At 40.0% G+C, this 25,921-nt stretch overlaps 1 protein-coding gene across 7 annotated transcripts in view; it reads right to left on the bottom strand.

Moving 5' to 3' along the window:
• Window positions 1-1,463: 1,463 nt before the first annotated feature.
• The window catches only part of epha7 (eph receptor A7), a 123,454-nt gene continuing 98,996 nt past the window's right edge, over window positions 1,464-25,921 (bottom strand). For 2 of the 7 annotated variants that reach the window (XM_049590913.1, XM_049590915.1), the window contains exons 9-17: window positions 24,186-24,241; window positions 21,115-21,240; window positions 20,481-20,666; window positions 18,587-18,648; window positions 18,152-18,361; window positions 15,788-16,003; window positions 9,560-9,753; window positions 8,770-8,925; window positions 1,464-6,688 (exon numbers count right to left, since the gene is read on the bottom strand). In XM_049590913.1, coding sequence (XP_049446870.1) covers window positions 6,574-6,688; window positions 8,770-8,925; window positions 9,560-9,753; window positions 15,788-16,003; window positions 18,152-18,361; window positions 18,587-18,648; window positions 20,481-20,666; window positions 21,115-21,240; window positions 24,186-24,241 — 1,321 coding nt within the window. In that variant the 3' untranslated portion in view covers window positions 1,464-6,573. The remainder of the gene's footprint in view (window positions 6,689-8,769; window positions 8,926-9,559; window positions 9,754-15,787; window positions 16,004-18,151; window positions 18,362-18,586; window positions 18,649-20,480; window positions 20,667-21,114; window positions 21,241-24,185; window positions 24,242-25,921) is intronic. The other 5 variants (XM_049590917.1, XM_049590918.1, XM_049590914.1 and 2 more) reach the window with 3 other exon arrangements.

Here is a 25,921-nt window from a genome sequence, read left to right as displayed (position 1 = left end):
CTCAGTGTTGACTACTGTTGTCACACAGGATATGAACAGCTGGGTCACAGTCCTGTTTGTTTGACCTATTTATCCACCCCAACCTCTTTGCTATTCTATTCTTCCTAGGATGGCAAAAGCATGACCCTGCTCTCCTTCTGACTGGCTAGTGCCATACAGTCATTGGCTAGTACTCGTTGCCTTTGTTGGTTGGATTGTTTAGTTTCAAGCAAGAGGTGTGAGATTGGTTAGAGATGAGTAGGAATATCAGGGTAAGCCAATCAGAACGTAATCAGTAAGGCAGAGTAGGCTGGGCCAGGCGCTTGCCATTCTAGGAAAAAAAAACAAAAAACCTTGCGATAGTCTCCCTATGCAGAATTTGTTGCTCTTTATACTGTGTCGCCTTACCCATTTGCCCCCATTATAATTACTCTAGCCACTAGAGGGCACCGCCTACACTAAATATTAATATGGGCTGTAATAAGCTGCAACATAAGTGATTGTTTTTTGTGGAGGACAGTCTCAAAGATTTAAACTAAGGGACAAAATAGTTTGAGGTACATTTTGAGCTCGTGAAAAATGGGAAAATCCAGAAATGAAACATGCTGCTGAAATGTGATCCCTTCATGTTGACACGCTCGGCTCCTGGCCTGTAAGACACTAGTGTCTCTACTAGTCTGTTTAAAAGCAAACGTAATGTTATGTTCATTACATTGTTATATTGCTTATTACTAATGCAATATAAGTTGGATTTGGCACTGCAACACTTTTAATTTACCGGAACATGTTATATTGATAAATGCCGGTTTGCATGAAATCAGACCAGTTTAAGCTCATACACTGGATCAGACCGGCAACATTAGACTCGAATAGAAATCAACCCAACTCCGATAGACCAAATTATTGTATTGACTGAAGAAAGATTATTATGTCAAGTGTTTACCTCAAGACTAAAATGTCCATATTTTCATTCAACATTAACTCCAAATAAGAAAGATGTAGCTAATGGCAGATCTTTCTATAGGTGACATAGGCAGCCGTCTACGGCGCCAACTGGAGGAGGCACCAAAATCCCCGCTTATTAGAGCAGCAGAGTAAGAGATAATGAAAAGGCAAAAGCCATTAAAAAAGAAGTTGAAATATTCAAAGTCGCACATGCCATATTTTTTTTGTTATTTATAATTATTGTTTGTTAGCTAAAGTTGTTTATTTGTCTTGATTTCTAATTAGCTCTTGTTCTTCTTTGTAATAAATAATAAAAGATAATAAATAAAAGATAATAATAATTTGGGGGATGGGGGGGGGGGGTGGACACTGAATGTGCTAGGTCTGGCAATGGCTGCAGTTTACTAATGAACAAAACTCACATGAACTTCTGATCTCAAGATTATAAAAATCTAAAAAATAGCTGACAAAATGAACACTCCACTGTATGAAAATGAGTAAGAATGATAATGACAAAAAACACTGCAAAGGACACCCAAAACTTCTATAGAGATTGTATTATATTTCCAAAAATATATGTACAGTCTATTACAAAGGTTACAAAGCAAAAAGAATTGTCTATGTAACAAGAAATCGTCTAATTAAATGATCTTACAGTTCTGCTGTTGGGGAAAATACTTTTGACCAGTGAATATTCTGAATACTTTCATCACAGAAAAATAAATAATAAATTGACATTTTGTATTACTGTACAACAACCTAAAATCAAAACAAAGTAAAGATGGAAATCCTATCAGCTGTCTTTGGTCCTAAATGAAAAATTATGTACAACTGAAATCTTGTGGGTGACAATAATTCATCTGCGAGATAGAAAAATATAGTGCATTTTCAATGTATTCAGAGCTCTCTACTGAGTAATATGTGTAAAAAACAATATAAATAAAATGTACAAGTTTTACAATTAGAACATATACAAAGATTCCCTCAAAGTCTCGTCTCTCTCTGACACAATCAACAGTGCTGCACTCTTTGGAATTATCCACCACCTCGCCAAAGCGGTGAAACTAATTTCCAACTGCTGAACCACAAGATTTGAAAAATAACGTCATACTCTATCTGCTATTCCTGATTCCAACCAACCCTCTACATCCTGCATGTTTTTTTTTCCTTTTTAAATTTTATACTCTTTTTATATTTTTGCTGAAACAGAGCCACAACAAATCTTTTCTTGTCCAGAGTTGAGCAACCTGAAGTTTAAATGTGGATGAATCGAGCTGAAACAGACAGTAAAGTGACTTGATGGTGAAGGTTACAGGTGATTTGGACGCTGAATCTATTGTATCCTGGCCGTAATCTCAATTTGGCTCAAACTGCTGTTTCCCCAGCACAGGAAAAAAGGGGACTGAGGCATTCTACCCTGGGATGTGAGGGGCCTCCAGGGGCCCTGGTTTTAAAATCAGAGCAGGGGGGTGGAGAGGGTGAGAGAGAGTGCTGCCTGTGAACTGGGGAGTTTTGTGCTGACTGAATGACTTTATGCCAGTATTCAATTCAAAGGTCTGGCCAAGGCCCAATTGCTGAGCTCTGCTGTATGGATAAAGGGAGGGTGTGTGTGACACAGGGGCTCAGAGCTGGTCAGGGCTAATTCCTGGTGTCTCCTCACAAAGGTGAGTCCCACAGTGAAAATGGATCAATGCACGCATCCAAGCTAAGCCGAATCATTCTGAAAACACATGTAAAAACGACATGCATCCACACAAGCTTGTTCAGGTAATTTTTGTTAACATCTCTGCCCTTACAAAGCACCTGGACAAATGGGAAACAGGACATGTAGTCATCTTTTGGTGAAATTCAGTATTAAAGCTAAAATCTGGTAAATCAGCTGCACACACTGGGCAAACCTCCTGGTATTCAGTGTTTAAAGGAATACTTCACCCCATATATTATTTGCTGTATATCAATTACTCACTCTGTGTTACCCTGAATTCATGGAGAAAACTTTGATTTTCTCGCACATCTCCACCGTGAATGGAGAATCCAAATACTGAGAAAATTCTTAATGAATTTAAGTGAATGGGGGCCGCCTTTAACAACAGCAAAACTATACCAAAACATTCATTTACAAACTCTAACAAAACTGGTGTAATATAATTCAAGTTTTATTTTTGTAGTCATATGCTCAGTAATTCTCAGACACATGTATTTTCCCTAAAGCTTTACTATTTAAAACACTTCCTTCCAGCTTCAGCCGTGCACGAGTAGTGCGCCTTGGTAGGCACATGCCTTTGAACTCTGCTTGTGCATTTCATTGAGAAGAGTTTGTAAACAGATGTTTTGATATAGTTTTGCTGTTGTAAAAACACGGCCCCCATTTACTTCAATTGATCAAGAATTTTCTTTGTTTTTGGATTCTTCGTTCATTGTGGAGGCATGTCAAGAAAACAACATTTTCTGTGCTACTTTAAGGTAACATAGGGTGAGTAATTGACATACAAAAGATCGTTTTGGGGATTGAGTGTTCCTTTAATACAGCCAAAGTCAACAGCTAGTCCTCTTTCAGTTTTTTCTGTTTCTGTTCTCAGACAATGTAACTTATATTAATTAGTAATTAAATTGCAGCTCATAATTACCTGTAAAACAGTCATTATAAAGGCAACTGTGCCGATGAAATCTAGAGCTCAATTAATTAGTTGATGAATTAATCAATAGAAAAATATACAAGTGACTAACAGTTTGAATTATTTTTTGGACAAAAAAAATCAAAGGTTGAATGTCCACATTGCTGGGTTTTGCAGTCCTCTATGTTAGTTAACTGAATATCTCTGGATTTCAGATAGTTAGTTGGACAAGGCATCTGAGGATGTAAACCGGGCATTCACAAAATGTGATGAGCAGTTTTTACTATTTTATAGACCAATGGATAACTTGGGAAAATAACTGGAAGAGGACTTGATAATGAAAGTAGTTGTTAATTTCATCCTCAGTCATTTTTGAATGATCAGGAAAAATAAACAGAGAGAATGAGAACACCTGTATTGTGTATTCAGCTACACTAACATTTAAAACCCTTGACCCCAGAGAGGATTTTGCATGAGGTCAAGCCCAGTATGTTTAACTGTGCAGACTATGTGTGCAGACAGGATGTACCCGAACACATCCCCCCTTTGCAGTTGTGAATGTCTGCTGTCCACATCCGTTTTAGGATTAAAGCTACCCTCTTTACAGGTGACAGACTTTCCTCAATAGTGTCTAGGCAGGGTTACATTGTCCTTGTTTCCCCTCCCTTTCAGATTTATCCACACTGGAGAGCCTTTTCTAAAGGCTCCACACCAGATGAGTCTGGACATAGGGCCAAGACGGAGAGAAAAAGTTGTTTTCAAATGTGGCTGGCTTAACGTGGATGCAGTTTGAGAGATAATGGAGAGAAGGAACAAAGCTAGTAATGGTTTTACAGCTTGTCAGTGAGCCTAAGGTTGATGATTCCTGATGCTTTTTTTCTTTGCATTTGAGACGAAAACAGTTGAAAGACTGTAGTTTTGAAAATATAGATTTATCTCAGGTTACAGCAGCAGCAAAAGATATGGTTGTAATGGTTTTCCCCTATGAACAGCGCTCCTCTACATGACAGCTGAATAACTGCATTTTCTTATCAAAGAACACTGCACTAAAACATACTCAACATGGAAACTTTTTTTCTGTTTTTTTTTTTTTTTTTCCTTTTGCATTTGAAGTGGAGACAGATGGCACCGAATAGGTTGATTGGCTTTTAGCACGTCTTCTGCAAAGCCCCCTCGTCTCTGTTCTCCATACAAAGCCGTATGGAAGAAAAGAGGAGCAATCTTAAGAGACACTTTAATGCATGTTCCGTCACATCTACGCCTGTGAAGGGATGAGCGGCGGAGACGCATGAATAAACAAGGGGAGCTGCATGGCTGCCTACAGAGCCGGGACGGTGGGATTTAACAGCACGATCTGCGTCTGACTCGAGCTCCATCGTTTGGTCCTGCGTTTTCAGACCCCGAACCCTGAAGGGGTTCTTTGATTTCTGGACGGCGCGTCGGGTGTCGGAAGATGATGTCAGCGTGGCTAATTGGCACCTTTCTACTGTTTCGAATGGCGCCTCTTTCATCTCCGCAGCCACTCAGTTCAACATTTCCATGCCATGTTAGATTCCCATCAAACGTTTAGCATATCATAGCGGCAAAAATATGACATGATTATTTCATTTGATGACTTGGCACGGCAGTTTTTCCGAGCGTTTTTCAAAACCGTTTTTAGGTCAAAGAGGTACATTCCTTTTTCATTTCCCGGCGGTGACTGAATCGTTCCAAAGGGTTTGTCTCAGCACAGCACACACATGCGATAAAACCTAGCACCTTAAGAATCTCAGGTGAGGACCATTTCTACCTGGTTATTATTGCTCTGTTAAGTCCGTCTCTTCTCCGCCGACCGTGTCACTCGTGGCATTAAACCGTGCACTTGATTTTACCAGTTCAAGTTCCAGATAAAAAGACATCACACTACAAGGAAAACAAACAAAAAGGGAGCTTGTCCACCCTTTAAATGAACGCAGAAAGCATTGCCATTGAAGTGCCTAAAATACTGGCAATACTAAACACATTTTAAGGCAGTATTACATCTCGGATCCACCCTTAAAAAATTGTATTTGCAGCTGAAAACAAAAACAAACACTGTGTGCAACATTTTAGGCAAAATGATGGCAAAACAATTTGCGGTGGCTTCAATTTCATCTTTCAACAGTGCTGCAACATTCTACTCAATAACCCAGTAACTGTTCTGCATCTCCTGTAGTGAACACTAAGACAAAGGATATTGCTACTCTGATATAAAAGTCTTTTGATTCGAAGAACAATTCGCCTCCTGCATCTCCTCAGTGTTGCACTCTTCAGAAAATTCCTTAATATAAAAAAAGGGTTGAAACCACGTCACTCCTGTAGGTCGCAAACAAGCACGTGAGGATTTTCACTTCAACAGCACATGAAGGAAAACACTGCAAACAGTTCACACAGTCCAGCATGTGTCAGCACAAAAAGTACCTTTGAGCCTAAAAAGTTCCCTCCGCGTTTGGATAAAAGAGAGTTTACCCTGTTGTCAAGTCCAAGTAGAAGAGGGAAAAAAACTGCTGCATGGGCCACAACATGTCACTGTGGCGGACAGGAAGAAAATTAACAAATAAGAAAAAAAGGAACAAGTGAAACCACCGCAAGTAGACAGGTTTTGTTCTTTTTAAAGGAAATCCATAGCTGTGGTGTGCACTTTAAATCATTCATTAAGTTAAAGAAACTCCTGTTCAATGCGCCTTTTGATATGTGGTTGAGTTCATAAGCGCTTCTATAAAATCAAAACAAAAAAAGAAGAAGAAGAAAAAGTAAGTCATCTCGTCCAGGTAGTTTCTTTTTTTGTTGCTGTTTTTTTGCCCTTTTCCTCTCTTTAGTGCCCTTTGAAGAGGCGGACCACAATCCTTCACTGAGGAACAAAGGAATGATTTCACTCCAGACACAGCCGGAAGAGTCAGACATAACAGACGTCCGTTTACTTTGACGATTATCCCGGTTACGTCCCAGGCACTGCTCCGGATAAGTTCTGTTTTTGTGTTTTTTTGCCCTGCCCGATGCAGCCCGTCGCGGTTCGTCACACCTGGACGCCCGTGCCGTGGAGATGCAGCATCTGGGCTCTCATAGTCTGTATGCTGCTCATGATCTTTTTCTGATGGCCCACCAGCGTGATCCCCAAGCTCATCACGTCCCTGCAAGACAGGACAACACATCAATCAATTCACCGGACCACAGTGAGGGGGCAAAACAAGTGCGATTTACAGCCTCAGCTTTTTCATTATTGGGAGTAAAGGGTAGAAAAGAGGCAGCTAAACACAACAGCACACTTGTTTATGAATCTCATCAATGTCAAGGATGATGTAGCAAAAAAAGTATGAGATGAAGTTTTCTTGGGAGGTGTTTTTGGAAAGTTTATACGAACTGTGCACTTTACGCAGATGTGGAGACGAATGTTGACTTCTGATGGTCATTGGAAGTTTTGAGTAACAACTCAAGGGCAAGCCACAGTCTGGGCTGAGGTTCATATTCAGCTGCCCTCAACTAGTAAGAATGCAATAAACAGCAAAGAGTTCACTTAAGTTTAAGATGAGGACACACTACATTAGAATGTCTAAATTAATGTATTCACAGATCTTAGTTTACAGTTCCTAAATCCCACACGTGACATGAAATGCTTATTTGCATTATCCTGTTAACATGTACAAGTGCACAGGAGCTCTCAGCTAACTGTACTTGCTGTAGTTATGTTGAAAGAAAATGATGGTATAGTACAGAACAGCAATGGAGTCAAATAATTTCTATTTTTTTAAACAGTAACACTGTTCTTATAATCAATTTTAATAATTTCTGCTTTGCTGTTTTTTTTATTTGTGTTAAATTAGGCTTCCACTACTACAACATCAAACTCAATTATTTGTGCAGATGTTCACTTAAAGCCAAAGCCCTTTGAGCCCATAGAAAGCTTTTAATGCAAAACGTGTATGTAAGTGTTGAGCTTCACTGAGGGGAGCAGAAAAGACTGGAAATACTTAGTGTATGAAACTGTTTCTTTCTGATCTAAGGACAAAGTCAAAACAAGAGAGCAGCTAATGGAATTAGTGTGCACATAATATCTATAAACAGATATCTGCATATGTATGCTTATCTGTAGGTAATGGGGCAAGATTTAGGTATCGGAATGGTTCTGCTTTGTAGTCCAAGCAGTAGAGACTCAATAGCAACGTTTGTTTCCAATAACCTCTGGTCAGACAGCCTTTTCTGACGGGGAACTGGAGCCATTATTTCAAAACCACCAGACTCCATTGACAAAAATTCATTTCGTATATATATATTTTGCATATATTTTGCAGAACACGGAACTTGATGGTTTATGATTGCTGATCAGTTATTGTATACGCTATAGCAGTGAAAATATTCCAAATATAGAGTAACCTTAGCTGTTATTGATTCTTTTTTTAGGTGGCTATAATATGTTTTTCTTCGGCCCCCTCCCCAGTAGTACATTGCGTAGCCACTAGCAAAGGACCTCAGTCCATAACGTAAGCAGTAAGAGAAGAAACATCAGATAGTTTGGACCACTGTGTTTAAATATGTATCTTTAAATGTCACAGTCACAGCCGAAAATGGCGACAGATTTCACATATTTCCGCAATTAAAATCATTTGCTGATTATCCTCCCAGAAATGACTGATGTTGTCAGCTTGACATCATAGTGACACTGTCTATTGACCAATAATGTTTCATTGGCAAGCAAAAAGTCTGTGGAGAGAAAAAGAGTCAGAATGCATTGGCAGAACAAAATCCTGCAACCCATCTGCTACTGTCTGATGACAATCTAGTTCTTCATAAGAAATTAGTCAAAATGACTGTTGCACAGAGGACAAAATCTTGGCCCAGATATCTGCTGGCTACACTGGATCTGAGACTGGTGTTTGAATGTACATCACACTGAACTGACATCTTATAAACATGGAGGAAGTGTTGAGTTTGCTTGAACAGCAAATTAAAATAGAAGTAAGGCAAGAAATAAAGGCCTGGTTGTTCAGTTTGGGTCAGAAAAGGCCCAGGCCAGTATTTGAAAACGCATAGTATGTTAGAGAAACCTCATGGGATGGCAGTCTACCAAAACTCTGCCTGAATGCTTAAGAGTTGATTTGTTTACTCAGAGTGGGGTAGAAGGAAGTGGAGTGTAGGTGAGATCACAGCCTGAATGTGGCTGGTATTAATGTTCTCTACTGATGCTTAACCACTTGAGGGCTTCATATCTACTTACTCGATTGACATCCTGGCCACAGATTCCAGGGAACTGTAGCCAGCTGCTGTGAAGTTGTCTCTGTATCGCTCCATCTTGATGGCTTCCAGCCACTCTCCCACTGAGCGGAAAGCGGTGAAGTCTGGTGTGCTCTGATCTAACAGTGGACTAATTGGTCTGTGGGATGAGCACAGAATGATGTTTATGTCTTATGTGAAAAGGAAACGTTCCGCTGAAAACACAATCAAGCAGGAGACGAGACAAAGCGACGACCAAAGGCATCCAGCGGTGCAGTAAATTGCAAGTAGGGGAAAAAAACTAGCTGATTGGAGGCTTCAATCAATAAGAAATTCACAAACAGATGCAGCATGTCAGTTTTCTGCTTCTGAAAATTATTTTTAGTCAATAACTCTTAAATCTGAATGCATTCGCCACATAAAGACCCCATATAATAAAGTGCTTTTTAACCAGCTGTAACCTCTCGATCTCACCTCGGGAAAGTATGTTCTCACTGCAAATAGAGTGAATCTGACAAACGTCACAGTGAGGTCTGGAGTTCCCACTGCACTTTAAAGTACCAGGAACTCATTACAGAGATTGATTTAAAAGCCCTGCTATTGACCATAAAGCCATGAAAGCTGCTTTGGGGTATCGATCTCTTGGGATTTATCTTTCATCTGTGAACTACAGAGGCTAAATCATCCACTGGACACTTTGGATCATCCGCTAATGCACTAAAAATAAAAGTTCAAATTCTTTATTGTACCAAGCCACATTTTAAAATGATTCATTTGGGGTTTTATATCCTCACCTTGTACATGTTCCAACTGGGGTTTTCAATGTGTTAGGGTTGCGGATCATCTTATCAAGGATGCCGACTATCTGATCGAATTTGGGACGTTCGGCTCTGTCTTTCTGCCAGCAGTCCAGCATTAGCTGATGCAGGCCAGGTGGACAGTCCATTGGGGCTGGAAGACGGTAGCCCTCCTCTATCGCCTTTATGACCTGGAGAATGCAAAACAGATGGGAGTCATTAGTATCAGCATTTAGTATCACCCTAACCCTAAACCCTTTGATATCACCCTAACCCTCACGTCTTTAGTATCACTCTGTTAACTTTTTAGTTAAAGGAATACTTTAAACCAAAATGACCATCAGTTTATCAGTAGCTCACCTTGAGTTACCTTAAATTTGTGAAGAAAACGTTGGTTTTCTCGCACGCCTCAACAGTGAACGAAGAACCCAAACAATTGAGAAAATTCATGACGAATTAAAGTTAATGGGGGCCATGTTTAACAACAGCACAACTATGTCAAAACATCTTTCTCACAAGGCTCTGGCAGTATCATCCAAGTGTCATTTATCCACTCGTATGCTCAGTTCTTCCCAAGCGCATGTATTGTTTGCTAAAACCTTTTGATTGAAAAGACTTCCACATAAAGACTCCCACACACGGCAAGTAGTGTTCCTGAGCAACAGAATGTGTTTGAACTCTGCACATTCATTGCATTGACATCCCACCTACCAGCTTGGTTTTGGCCAGGAGTTCTGCTGTCACTCACCCACGCCTGTCGCTTCCTGGCAAATGATTGCACTGGGAGGTGGGATTTCAGTGAGAGCAAGGGCAGAGTTCGAATGCATTCATCATGTGTGCACGAGACTTTTTGGACGTGTTTTAAATAGTAAGGTTTTCGTGAAAATGCATGTGTTTGATAAGTACTAAGCATGAGACTTGACACAAGTTGTGTGAGTTTGATATTGAATGCTTTTATATAGCTTTGTTGTGTTAAACGTGGACCCCATTTACTTCAACTCATCAAGAATTTTATATGTTTTTGGATTATTTGTTTACCGCTGAGGCATGAGAGAAAAACAAAATTGTTCTTCACAAATTCAACATAATGCAGGATGAGTAATTGCTATACAAATTATCATTTTGGGGGTGAAGTGTTCCTTTAATATCACTCTAACCCTCAGTTCCCTGACACTTATGGCAACATTTAATTCAACAGTTTGATTGCTGACATCCAGGGCACAATGTTTGACACAACAATGATGTCATGGAGGGAGGTTTCCAGAGCTATCTGACAGCCATTTCAGACGGAGAATAATGGCATTTTCACTTTCACCTAAATGTTTAAGATTATATATTTGAATTATGGACTGAAGGCCTGGATGTTGGCTTTGGTTTTAGTTTGATGTGCTTAGTTGTAAACCTTTTGTCTAATTAGTCCAAACGTCACCACCTCAGCAGTGAAGTTGGTGAGCAAAATATTATAAGTCACAGCTGACCAAAATAAAGAATGTAAGATCCAGCATGTCATATCACCATCATTTGATGGTCATATCAAAAAAACTGTGTGATTTATTCAGCTCAGGCACATTACCAAAATCAGACCTTTTCGCTCATTTACTGATCCTGAAAAGGTTACTTTTATTTTGTCTTGGCTTGATTATCCTAGCTCTCCTCTCGCTGGGCGCAGTCAGAAAACAATCTCCTGCCTTCAGTTAGTGCTAAACGCTGTAGCTGGGCTTTTGACCAACTCTTTTGGAGACGGAATCATATTACACCTGCCCTTGTCTCTCTTTACTGGCTGACTGCAAGTTTTAGAATTGATTTCAACATTTCACTGATAAACTTTGCGGCACTACAAGGTCAAGGTTACATTGTAGGTATTTAGCGTGTTATATGCCACAGTGCAGACCTTCCCTGACTTCCCTGAGTTTAATTTCCCACGTTGCTCATGTGTGTAAACAAAAGGCTATATTTATACAGCTCTGATAAATAATAGGAAAGATCTTTCCACTGAGTCTTTAAACCTAATCTATTGTCACTCTGCATCATGCATGCAGTTAAGCACAGAGTTCATTAAAAGTCAATGCGGTGAGAACAGTAGGTGCAGTGGGCACTTTGATTTGAGCCCCTAGCTCCCCGTCCTTTATTGTGTGGATAAGGAGCTGTGTACGTTTCTGCATATATTCATCAGCTATTTCTGTCAGGACCGCTCAGACAAGAATGAGTCATGGAGGGAAAAGGTGTCAAAACACTGCAACTGTTGGGAAAAATGCAAATAACGTTCTTCCTGCATCCCCGGAGGATGTTTGCTGACATCTTGACAAAGTGCAAAAATTTCTGACATTGATGTCTGTCAAGTAGCAGAGCGTCAAAACACCACATACGCCGCTTTAATGCCCGGCCATCTTGTTTAGCATTTCTAACATCTGATTGTTCAATCAGCATGTCTCTGCTTTGGAGCGCCGAAGAATCTTAATAATGTTTAGGCTTGATGCTGTGGGTGCTAAACGCCAGACGCCATATAGGAATCTTAAGGCCAGAACTAACTCGCCTTCTACCATCAATCAAAATGTGCCAAGTGTCCGACAATAAGAACAGCTTCAAGTGGTCTGACGCAGTTGGACTCCCTCAGTGGGAGTTGGCAGGGAAGCAGGCAACAGCACTCAGAGAACTGCGGGTGAGTCAATCATTATAGCAATTTGTGACATTTGAAAAAAAAAAAAAAAAAAAGAAGAAGTATGGGACTTAAAAAAAGTAAATGTGTTCTTTGAGGAGGAAAAGTCTGGGCAATGTCAGGAGTCAGGTCTTACGATTTACTTGATGTTGAAGCACCTTAAAGATACATTCTCTGATCAAATTACAGCACCTACTAGAACCCTGAAATCTCCAAACTCCCCTTCCAACTCTAGTGCACTGAGTTTCACAACATCAGCAGTCAGGTGGGAGAAGATTCTGCGACTCTGAAGCTGTGTGTATTTTTACTTTTTTTTTTCAGTCTCTAAGCGCTGCAATGCTGGAGCAAAATATCTTGTTTTGACTGTGTTGTGCTTGACTGGGGTTTGAATTCATTTAATTTTATATTGACTCATATTTAAAGGAGAACTACACCCATTTTGCATACATGTTATTCCTATGGTCTGAGACTGTCCAAAATAATATTAGGAGACATGAACTCTCCCCCAAATCCAGAAACTAGAGTGCAGAAAATTAAATTTGTGATGTCATCAAGTATAAAGTCTGGAGCTACTTTATAGACAATTAATTGGGAGAGATGTTCTAGATGACACTGAGAGCACACAGGGGAATGTTGTGAGTATATGGGTACATTTTCTTTTCACGGGAACACTGCAGCAGAATAAAGCTCATTTGGGTAATGAAAAAAAAAAAACATTATGTGGGTCCACAAAATCAGGCTCCTATTCATTGTCGAAGGAGCAGCTCCAGACTTTAAACTTGATGATATCACAAGTTTGAGACTTCTGTCTCTGGTTTCTGGCTTTGCCAGAGTGAGAGAGAGTTTCCATTTCCCAAAATTTTGATACACTCTCTGACCAGACTAAAATGCAACGTGTACTTGAAGAAAACAGCATCAGCGCCACAGAAGCAGCAAAATGTCAGTGCATGTCACAGCCTAAGAGACACCCATCACAACACTTAACAGCAGTTCACCTCCTCATAGCTCACACTCTGCCTTATTATTTAGTCCTACACTTCATGAGTTAGTTTTCTTTACAATTTACATGTATGAATTTGTATTAATATCTTGTTGTTAATTGTTTCTTTATTGATCTTAAGCAAAGTTGCGTATACTGTATGCACAGCACACCTATGATACACACACACACCCCTCCACAAACAACACATAAAAGCTGGAGTTCCTCTCCTTACAGCTCACAGTCCGCTTTTTATTTACTCCTCTACTCCATTTTTGTGTGTTTGTTTTCACACAACATGTTTATAGGTAAACATATATGGACCATATGAGATATGTATGTCTATATATGTACTTAATGTATATTTTTCTATTTTGCTCACTAACTTAATCACCTGTTTTGCTCTGTTGACTATTGTCTTTTGTGTAATCAGTTGTACATTTTATTAAATGCCTTTTAAATGTGTCTGTTCTTTGGCAATACGTTAAATGTCATGCCAAAAATGCCTGCTGAATTGAAAAATTGAACTGAATTGAGTAGCTTATGTTCACAAATACTGATTTAAGTTTCCTAAGCAGTGGTGTTCCAAAGGGGGGCTGGGCCATGGCCCCCTTGATACATTATCTGACCCCCCCATCGAAAATAACTGGAAACAATTACTGTTTTCATGATGCTATAGTGCCCTAAATTTTTAAGCTAGCAACAATGTAGTAGTATCTTCTGAAACAAGACAACGTAAGGCATCAGTTCATATCAACCATGTCCACATAGCTTTGTCGGTAAGGGGGCTAAATAAGGCTCTAGCTTTGGCTAAATTTTGGTGAGGGAACAGCATGAGCATATTCAGAGGGGTCTCTTGAACTCTCACCTCACGATATCTGAATGAAAATGGGTCCTATGGGTACCCAAGAGTCCCCCCTTTTTGTTCCTTACAATCAATGTACTCCTTAAAATTAAGACTTCATATTTTTCTCTTTAAGAGAAAGGACAACCAGTGTATCTGAAGAACAATGAAACAAACGTATAGATACATAACGCATTAAAACAGAATTGTTATGGAGCTTTACGACTGTTCCTATGCCATGGAAGTAACATACTAGAATTCCTCTTTAAATAATACTTACTAAAGTATAACCTTGGGATACAGGTCCAACATAATGTTCTTGACTCATATTTAGGTTTTGCAAATATCTGATATAAATGTCGTTATGTTCTATGTACAACAAGAGAGATGTAAACACATTCCCTCTCTTGCAGTAAGTGAGTGTAATGGGGCCTTTCCATGTTTCGTTAAAGGGTGTCAAAACATCTATAAAAGATACAATTAAAGAAGTACTCCATTAGTGTGTGTTGCACCCCATAAAGTTGGGGGTTTGTGAGAGACAGATGCAAAAATAAAAAGGATCAAAGCAGCAGAAGCTGAGGTATCCTGACTTTTACAGACAAACATGGATCCTACATTTCCCATAATGCAACCAATAATAGCTTTTCTGATTGGTAAATGACATATCTTTCAATCACCACACCTTCACAGTTTGTAACGCAGTCTTTCTTGTAAAAATTATGTTGTCTTTAGGTCTAAGCTAAGATAACCTTTATGACATCATCAGTGCTATTTCCTCAGCTGACACCACAGAAGACATTATGCATATGTTTTTTAAAGGTTAAATATAGTAATGACCATCAGACATAAACTAATGTTGATGTCTAAAATCGGTGAAGTGCCCCTTTTACATCGTCTACTGAATGTCTTTACATCCTTGACTTTTATGTCTACAACAAACCAATGAGTGCAATGCAAACCACCGCCAAATATGCCTGAGCTGCTCGCTGTGTAATTGGTTCAACACTGCTACTCACACTGGTTCCCATTACCATAAGTAATTATAAAACTTTAAAAGACATTTGAATCAAAAGCATTCTGCATGACAAGTGTTTTCCACTCCTGTTATTTATATTAACACCAGCATCAATCCATGTTCTCGGGACTTCATTTTTATGCGTGTCCCATTTCAGGACTGTTTCTCCTTCAAATGGATTCAGACTGCATGATTATAGCAAGACTTCTTGAACTAATTAAGTCCAAGGTTACCGTCCCCGCCGAGCTGCTCTCATGAGGGTCCCACAAGAAGGCCTCAAAGAAGAATCACAAACTGGAATTTTTGTCTGTGATTTTCTCTTTCTTAGTGGGATGACTTCATTAGGGATAATTAGGGATGAATCTGGGGGAAAACCCTGCCCCCTCTCAGATGATAGTTACTCACATAGTCCCAGATAGGAAGTAGTGCATAACCTCCACTGTACTAACACTCGTGTATACTAGCTTGTTATTTGTGAGAAATACATTATAATTTATAAACTCATCCAAAAAAGGTCAGTAAATAGTAAAACTACAAGTTCTCTGAGCTCAAGGCAACATCTACAAAATGACTCATCTTTTACTTATTTTGTAGTGATATTGGTGAAGTGCCCCTTTAAAATGAAAGCTTCTTCTTAAAGATGATCCACGGTTATGAGGTCATCCATCAGCAGAATGACAAACATACAGTTTTAGTGAATGAATGACTTGATACATGTGGTGGTAACTTACGTCTTGATTGGACATATCCCAGTAGGGCCGTTCCCCATAGGACATGACCTCCCACATGACAATGCCATAACTCCACACGTCACTTGCAGAGGTGAATTTACGATACTGTATGGCTTCTGGGGCGGTCCATCGGACGGGTATTTTGCCGCCCTGTTCAGTAAAATGCAGGTCAGTGGCTGGAGTAAAGATCAAATTCATTACATCCTGCATCTTCCCCTAAAACATCAATTAGAGAGAATTTTACAGTTACACACATGGTCAAAACACAGAGACACAACTTTCCCACAAACTTCAAGCCAAAATACTGGAACTACTTTCTAATTAGGCATCTTTTGTGGGTTTACAAGATGTAACCAATGACTCTGTCAACAGTTAGTTAATCATTTGTTATTTCTTTATAGATTAATTATTGCTCATTAATAAGAACAACAAGGTTGTGTAATATCTCATTAGTGTGTCTTGTTGCTGGGCTGCAGAGTATCTACACTAAAGTTTAGTCAACAGCATATTTACTATGAAAACTATGATGATGTACCATGATGTAAAGGGGGACCTATCATGCTCATTTTCAAGTTTATACTTGTATTTTGTGTTTCTACTAGAACATGCTTAAATGTTCAAACTAGAAATACCGCTACGCAGTTGTATGCCTCCCTGAACCACACAAGCTGTGCTGAGTAATGGCCAAAAAAGTGGTTTTGTAGAACATTATGATGTCACAGTGAAGTTGTCTTTTGTCTTTTTGGATAGAAACCATCATCTCTTCATCATTTTATCCTATTTTACATTTGAGTGAAATTTTATCATAATCAGCGTATGAATTATTGAGTTATGGCCAAAAACACATTTTGTGAGGTCACACTGACCTTGACCTTTGATCACCAAATTCTATTCAGTTCATCCTTGAGTCCAAGTGGACATTTGTGTCAAATTTGAAAGAATTCCTTTGCGGTGTTGTTGAGATATCATGGTCATAAGCATGAGACAGACAAGGTTACAATGACCTTGACCTTTGACATTCTTGAGTTTAAGTGGGTGTTTGGGCCAAATAAAAGAAAATTCCCTAAAGATGTTCTTGAAATGTAGCACTCATGAGAATGAGACAGACGCAAGGTCACAGTGACCTTGACCTATGACTGCCTAATTTCTAATCAGTTCATCCTTGAGTTCAAGTGGACGTCTGTGCCAAAGAAGGAAGAAGAAAGAAAATACCTCAAGGCATTCTTGAGATAGTGTTTGCAAGAATTGGAGAGATGAAAACCCGAAAGCATAATGCCTCTGGCCATGACTATTGCTGCACTTTGCACCATGAAAAATCCCCAATATAAGCTTCACGACAGGATATGTTCCAACAGGAATATAATCTAAAATTGTGAGGAAATTAACCCCATCAGCAATCAAGATTACATGTTTCCCTGACGTAGGCATGTAACTATATGTAGCAGTGTATGTAATGTAAACTTCATTTACATACGTCTGCCTCATTATTTGAAACTTTGGCGAAGTTTTTTATGAACATCTAACACTGTACCATTATATACTGTATGATAGAAAATATGGAAAAGCATAAAAGGTCCCCTTTATCTTTTATATATGCAGACTTAATGGATTATTAGATAGAAGGAAGCTCATGGCCTTTTATGAATGGCTGTATTTGCATCCATTTTTATTAGGAGTGCATTGAAATGTTGACATTAAACTTTAGTGAAAAAAGCCATCACAGCCCAAAGAGACTTTTTGCTTCTTTTGTTCAGTCAGCAGTCTAAAACTCAAAATTAGTTATAATTATGTAAAACTACGAAGCAAATCCTCACAGTTGAGAAGCAAGAACCTGTTAACTGGCTGGCCTTTTTGCCTGAAAAATGGTTTATAATCAATTGAAAATAGTTGGTGATTAATTTTTTTGGCCATTGACATATCACTTTACTGACTAATTGTTTCCTCACTAAATATTAAACTGCTTTCTTTCTATTTCCTGATTCCTAGTGTCCTTGTCTCTTTTAGAACACTTTTAAAACATCATAATTAATTCAATAAACTGACAGTGAAAACACATGATAATTAAGCCAAAACATTTCCCAACCTGGCAACCCAAAAGTTGTTCTTATTAATGGTTTATAACTGATGAATAAATGATTGTTTAACCATAAGTAAGGGATTAGTTACAACTTCTGAACGCTTTCTAAGGGGGGGCATTGTTAGAAAGTTGTATGTAAACATAGCTTGCTTTGCATATTAAAAATGGTGCAGACTACTTGGGCGTGCACCAGCACTTCTGCTCCATTTTCATGCACCGGCTGTGACTTGATTAGAGGATTCAGACAGGGCTCTGGGTAGGGAGAGCAAGCGCTTTAATTGACTCACAGTTGTTGTGTAGACAGCCTCGGGATCGTCGTCGATCACCCTTGACAGGCCGAAGTCAGACACTTTACATACGAGATTGCTGTTGACAAGGATGTTTCGTGCAGCCAGATCTCGATGGACGTATCCCATATCGGAAAGATATCTCATTCCTGCCGCGATGCCCCGCAGCATCCCCACCAACTGGATGACTGTGAACTGACCGTCGTGTTTCTGCGCGGCACAGAGAAACACAGGCAGGTCAGCCATCTTCACTGACCATGAGGGAAATGTAGGTCACAGCACTGCAGCAGCTCTAGCACAAGATTTATGATATTTATGCGATGCACAGATCCTCCTGCAGACTGCCTGCTCTCTGGGACACTTTCTAGCAAATGCAAAAGAAAAGTTACAAAAGATGCTGCTCTGAGCCTCCTGCACTCCGAAGGTGATACTCACCCTGAGGAAACCATCTAATGAGCCGTTCTCCATGTACTCGATGACAATCATCACCGGTTTACCTGCAAAACAAAAAGATGGACAATAAAGAAGATGATTAATTGATACCTGAATTTGTTTGCTTACAAAATACTTTGCAATAAACAACTATGCCTAAACTGCTTCCAAGTTATTTTTAGCCGTGTGTTTCATTGGCTTTTAATTAAAAGTTACCATCTGCTCCTTTTATTACAGTGTCTAAATGAGAAAATGTTAAACAAGGACTGTGGCTAATTTAATCAGATATAATGTCGCTCTAAATACGGCACTTTTACCTCCCCAAAGCTAAATATACTTTGATACACACGAGCTTACATGATTTTTAAAGGGACAGTTCACCCCAAAATCAAAAAAATACAGCTTTTTCCTCTAACCTGTGGTGCTACTTGTCAGTCTGCATTGTTTTGGTGTGAGTTGCTGAGTGTTGGAGATTCTGCAGAGATGTCTGCCTGCTCTTCGATATAATAGAACTAGATGGCACTCAGCTTGTGGTGCTCAAAGTGCCAAAGTAATACATTTAAAAACTCAACAGCAATGTCTCTTTCCAGAAATCATGACCCAGTTACTCAAGATAATCCACAGACCTTGGTGTGAGCAGTTACATGGAGGAACTATTTTCTTTATACTGAACTACACTCACCAACCGTATCACTGTGCAGAAGGAAGCGTGCATCTACTCATGGACAAGAGGCCCCTTTTTATAACAGCTCCGTGGAAGAAGATGCACGCTTCCCTTCTGTGCTATGATACAGTTGGGGGGGTGTGGGGGGTGCTCTGCCACTGCTCAACAGCAGCATCCCCCCCCCACACCCCCCCACACCCCCTCACAATGGTCCACTCAACCATCCCACCCCCTAAAAGAAAAGAAAAACCTGACATAAAAAGACGAACATAGGGAAAGTGGTGGAACGGAGTGAATATGGAGTAATGTTCACACTGGGCGCAAATAAAACTATTCATGTGAGTGAATTACATGTCAAGTCAATGTAAAGACGCGAATAGACGCGAATTTCCACTCGGCGGCGCGATGGCACAATGCAAATGACCCAAAATACGACTAGCTTGATTTCACATTATATGCTTATTCACGAGAGTTGAAAAATCTGAACCTCATGGACAAATTTGCGCCATGATAGCCAATCAGCATTGAGATCTCCAGGGATGTGTGATGCCGAGGATTTAGCGGCGGAAGTTCATTTAGTGATTTAGGGATTTCACGTGCATATCACACGAGTCAGTCACACGTATAAAGCGAGTCAACAAAAACTATTTTATCATTCAAACTCGCGCGAGTAACGCAATGCGGAAATTATTGTGTTTGGTGTGAATACAATATAAGAGAAAATGAAAGGTCAAAAGCCATCCAGGGGCACCTTACAAAAACAAGAAGAAGACTGAATTTGCAAGTTTGCACATATCGTATTCTCTTACTGTTATTTATTGTTATTGTTTGCCAAGTTGTTTATTTTATGTTGATTTCTTATAATACTAGTACAGCTACTACTACTATTACTACTACCACAACTAGTAATAACAATACTTTTTTGGGATAGTGGTCAGGGGGCTCCAGGGAAAGCTTGCCCTGGGCACTAAATGTGCTAGGTCCTGCACTGCTGTTGAGTTTTACAAATGCATTTTTCAGCACCACAAGCTGAGTGCCATTTAGTTTCATTATATTCAAGAAAAGGCAGACATCACTATATCATACATCGGGATACCTCTTTATCCAGACATAAACAGCACTATAGGTAAGAGGAAAAAAGTGTATTTTTGATTTGGGGTTGAACTCTCCCTTTAAACAATCTCATGTTGTCAGCATTGTACCCTCTTTATTTATCATTTTATGTGTGATTACCTCTTGTTACGACTCCCTCCAGATGAACAACATTCGGATGGTCAAACTGTCCCATAATACTGGCCTCGCACAGGAAGTCCCTCCTCTGCTTCTCTGTGTAGCCCACTTTTAATGTTTTGATGGCAACCGACACATCCCGCTTTCCGGGGAGCTTGAGCCGGCCGCTGCACACCTCCCCAAACTCTCCTGTGTGGGATGAGACCATTCATGAGTGAGGTGTGGGTAGGTTAAAAAAAAATCAAGCACTTCACAATGACGAATTTATTAGTGTATTTTGAGACAAAGCAGCTGTGCAGTGGTGGAATACAAATTGGAGTGCGACATCTTTTTATACTCAGGGGAGTGTAACCAAGACCTATAATAAGACATGCTAGAGATGCATAGATACTGTCATTGACCGCCTCTGTAAAACCCATGTGGCAGCAATTTCTCAGCTGTGGGAATCACTGTGACTGCCTCTTCCAGACGCAGCCCACACATTAATTGCAATGAACTTTTTTCCCTCTTTGCAATTGCACTATCAATATATAATGCATAAAGCTGTGTCAAGGTGTAAATATTTGGCTGTCAGTGTGATATATGAGAGCACGGAGTGACTAAACAGCAATAGCTGAGAGAATCGGGATGGGCTCACCTGCTCCAATAACTCGTTCAATTTTAATGCAGGAGGCGTCCAGCTCCTTGGCAAATTGATGGACAGCCCTGTTTGGGTCCTCGTAGGTTTCAGGGTCAATGTAGGTTTTGGTGCCTGGAAATTTGACTGTAGAAAGGTAAGAGGATTACTGTTATGATTAAATATGCACGCTATGCACCAGCGGGCACTTGACAGGCAAACGATTACTAAGACCAGTGGTTCAGAGGGAATTGCTGAACAGTCAGCGGCTGGTGTCAAAAAGGTTTTCAGCACAGGAAAATTCATCACAAATGGCAAGCAAAGATTTGAGTAACCCGCGCCTGGTGCTTTCATGAGGCTGTCGGTTACCTTTCACCTCCCTGCAGCTGAGACTATCTCACTGAAAAATAACCTGCCTCACCGGCTATGTTGCTTCATGCTCTCATCATGCTTGGTGGTTTATTCACATGTGATATCACTGTATGTTCAACCCAGCTGACAGAATAAAATGTGCACATTGTACATTTCTGCAAACCACGGATATATTGTGCTTTTCATACGCATGGCGTATTTCAGATTACATGTATATAAGATGGGTTTCTCATTAGGACAAGGTGATGGTTGATGGTCTGACACCTATGAGAGCAGACAGCAGCACGCTACTGCTCCAGACCAACTAAAGCAGGTATTTTTTACCCATAGTTCCCAACTTGTTCAGCTGTTTTTGTAGCCACCAAACAGAGTATTTTTTAACAACAGTTTGGGGATATGTCAAGCCATATTTCTAATGACCAAACCGGCAATTTTTTAACCATGTCCAGCCACGTTTATAGCGACCCAACCAGGTAGGATTTTTTTTTTTTTCAGCCTTTTTTGCAGCTATAAAAGCAGGTCTTTTTTAACAATAGACATATAGACAGATTGACATGTCCTGTATATGTATCAACTAAACCTTGTATTTTTTAACAACAGTTCAGGGTATGTCCAGCCTTTTTTTGTAGTGAAAACTGAAATGTAAAGAAACATAAAGTTTCAACATATCTGTTACATAATCTATTTGGATTTTATGGTGAAAAATTTCCTTAACTTCAAATTCTGTAATTACATGATATTTTTTAGCAGGAATGCAGATAGAAGATTCAAGCGTCCAGTGTTTGCAATCACTCAACTTGTCTCTCTTGGGTCATATGACTGACAGTCTGATTTTATAGAAGTGTGACCAGTTCTGTTCATGCTTGATTGCCTCTCCCAGGGCTAATGTTCAATATTCATTTTGATTTTGGGGGTCTGAATTTAACCATCCAATTTTAATCCTGTTTCTGTTTTTTTCTTGGTGTGAACTTATACCTCCAAAGTGACCGAATGTATGTGAGGAACTTGAATAAAGTTGAATTTTCTTTCTACTATTCATTAACCCTAAAAATATATAGTATATACTTAAAGCTACTTAATGTTTCTTGACATGGTCTTCTGGAAGTTTAAACCACGTACGTTTAGATGAATGATTTTCAAAGTAAAATACTTCAATGCTATTTAGTTGCTCAAATTTATATCGCATTTATTTTTGTCCAGCTTTTTTCTCTTTATGGACACTACTCAGGGCTGAAAATAAGTTATTTTTCAGAACCTTCATTTTAATTTACAAATAACAATATGTAATATTCTTTAAAAAATGACCTAAAACCAAACATAAAACAGATAAAGTAGAAAAGGACACTGCTGCAATATTTTTTTCCAGTAACACTGATAAGAGAAGGGTTCATGAATATCCATGGTGTGAGAGTGGAAGCAGTTTGTAGAAAATAAGGAGAACAAACAAGGTTAGAGAAAGGCCAGCGATGGGGTAGGGGGTTAACATTTTACACAGTGCTCCAAATTAACAGCAAATTACAGTATTATGCACTATTAAGTGCAGACACCACTCACGGGGGCGATTACACTATGCATTTTAAACTCCACTGATAACAATATAACCTGTCAACTTTAAATTTTAATGAGCTACTACAGCCATAATACACTGGATAAACGCTGGACCAAAACAACGGAACAGAACTGCGAGCTCATCCAGCCTGAGAGACACTTATTCTCTGTGGGGGTGGGGGGGGGCAATGTGGCCAATCCAACAGCGTAAATACAACAAAATGCATTGTGCTCCGGCGAGGGGACGCCGGCAGCTGAGATTTCCCTCCACTTGCTCCCATAATTGCTTCGTCCATCCGAGATGTCAGCGGATCTGATAGGAGATGTCTTATCACGACTTCCTCGCCGCTACATGGCAGACAAATTGGGTCTACATGTTGAATTTGCGCTATCTAGCTTCTGTCGCCCTGGCAGCCTCTCGTCATTTGATATTGCACAGCGGATCCCTCCATTAAGCTCGACACAAGCCTTGTTTGTGTTTTCTCCTAGTATTCTTCACTAGATGGGACCTGTAAGCTGCTGAGGTGGATCTGTCAGACACTTAGCGGGAGCCAACCTGGGCTCGCCGGCACTGCCTCTGCCGTAGCCGTGCACTGTGCGACACCCCTGACCCTTTGTTTCCAAATCAGCAGTTTGCCTACAGCGTGGATCATTACGGCTCCACTCGGGGAAGCTGTCTGCAGCTGTATCTCCAGGGGCATCATTAGGGGTGGTGTATCAGTGTTAGGGAAAAAAAAGCGCTCTTACTGATAGAAGGCGCCTCGAAGCAGCCCCTTCGACAGAGCAAACTGTGTGTACACCAGAAACTCTGTCGCTCAGTAACACCATCTTTTTTTTAAGGAACACTCCTTCCTCCCGGGTCAACCCCTTCTCCCTCCCTGACAGCTGTCACATTCATGCGTTTGTAGTTTCCTAACTTCTTCATCTCCACAGATTGAGTCTAGCCAATCAGCAGCAGATGTTAGCCTGATTGTTCCCGGCTTTGACTCAAATCAAATGAACTGGGATCAAAGAGTCACGCCTGTGGGTGCTAATGGGTTTTAAGGCACCCTCCCTGCTCAGTATGCAGTGATTGAGATGTCTCCGACTACGTGTCTGTGTGTGTGTGTGTGTGTGTACACATACATATATACTTTATGTGTGCGTTAAGGCTAACGAATGCAGGCACTCACACTGGAAGTAGAGTTCCTCGTCTCCCTCCTGATCAGCTTTGCTGTACCCGCAGTGCCTGCACGGGGGGAGAGGAAGAGAGTGGCAGAATCAACTGATTGTGCAGAGGAAATAAACGCCCTAAATTGCAAGAATTCTAATGCGGCAACTAATGCCGTGCATGACAAATCTCCTAAGAAAGAAACCCAGCTGAGCAGCAGGAGCAGTGAACCTAACAGCGTACAGCCTGGGAAAAGCAGCTCGACTATCTCATCATGTAACATATCAAATAATACATGCAGGCTAAAGGACTGTTCAACATGTCATGTAATATTAATTTGTAATATTAACGTGTTGAAGGTTGCCTCAAGCAGGTGATTTGCTGCACAAAGTTGGTCTTTGAGCAGGAGCTGAAAAAAACCTGAAATGACGTGGGAAGGTGAAATAAGGCACAAATGATGGACATGCACTTACTGTTGATGATGTTACACATGAGTGTAGCGTCTCCACTGTTCATACTAGAACACTGCCTCTATTTACGGGCCTTAACTGAAGTTTTACAGTAAGCTACTTAGAAATGCTATCAATGAATATTTGCTTGTTAGTATACTATAAATTTTAATGTTTTTTTGCCTGTGTGGCCACAGGTTTTTATCAAATCATGGGCTTCTGTATAACACTGGATAAAGAAAAGTGCCAGTGGAGATATAACAATCATGTTGATGATGGGACATTCTTAGTCATAGTTTTCTCAAAAAATGCTCTCATTGTGTAGGAAAACTAAACCAATTTTCATTGATGTCATCACTAATATGTGTTTAATAGAGTACCAAAATGAGAGTTGTCCATGGTTCCAAAAGTGAAAGTCCCATTCAGTTACCACAGTGTTGGTGCCTGACAGTTGGAGCACTTGGAAGTGCGTTTAACTCCCACCGCTTAATAAATGCTACATTAGATGAGCAACTGCATTAGGAAAAATCTGTTTGCTTGATACAGAGTCAAAGACATAATCCTATGCGCTTTAAAACTTAAGGAGAAAAGTCAGCCATGACTCCCAAAGGTGCATCTAAGCACAGGGTTTATAATTCTATTACAGCTAACTGCAAGTTGAAGCTAATGACTGCCATACAAAACTGATGGAAAAACACCATTTTTCAGAAGCACAGTTGAAATAATTGAAACTGATGGCCATAACATAAAATAATAGTGGCATTAGTTTTACCCAGGTTTCAGTGTTGAGGAACGTTGAGGGTATCATTAAAAAGAAAACTCTGAAATGGGACGGTGTGTTTGGGTTCCGTTTGCATCACTTAGGTGATGGAAACAGGAAGGGTAATGTTAACATGGAGTCAGTGAGTTGGGCTTCTGATGAAACTCCACCTTGAAAAGTCATGGTTTACAGGCTCATTGATGGGCATTGTGCTTTGCATGGTCTGCATGCAAACAGTTTTTACTTTTACCGAAGGAAAAGTCTAAATTTGACAGTTGTAAGGTAAGATCTTGATATAAAGTTATAAAGTGCATCTTTTGTTCACATGATTTCGACTCAGATTTATGGATCATTATCTTCAGCTGACATTGGACATAATGCTGAAACCACTGGGGTGTTTATGCAGAGGCGGGACCAGGTCATGTGATGCAAGTCACAAGTAAGTCTCAAGTTTTTGCACTCAAGTCAAGTCAAGATGAACAAGTCCTGATTCAAGTCCCAGGTCAAGACAGTCAAGTTCCAATTCAACTCCCAAGTCAAGACAGGTAA

Source organism: Epinephelus fuscoguttatus, linkage group LG11, assembly GCF_011397635.1.
Source record: "Epinephelus fuscoguttatus linkage group LG11, E.fuscoguttatus.final_Chr_v1".
NCBI lineage: Eukaryota > Metazoa > Chordata > Actinopteri > Perciformes > Serranidae > Epinephelus > Epinephelus fuscoguttatus.
Note: the sequence above shows the minus strand (reverse complement) of the source record. Positions and strands in the feature narration are given on the sequence as shown.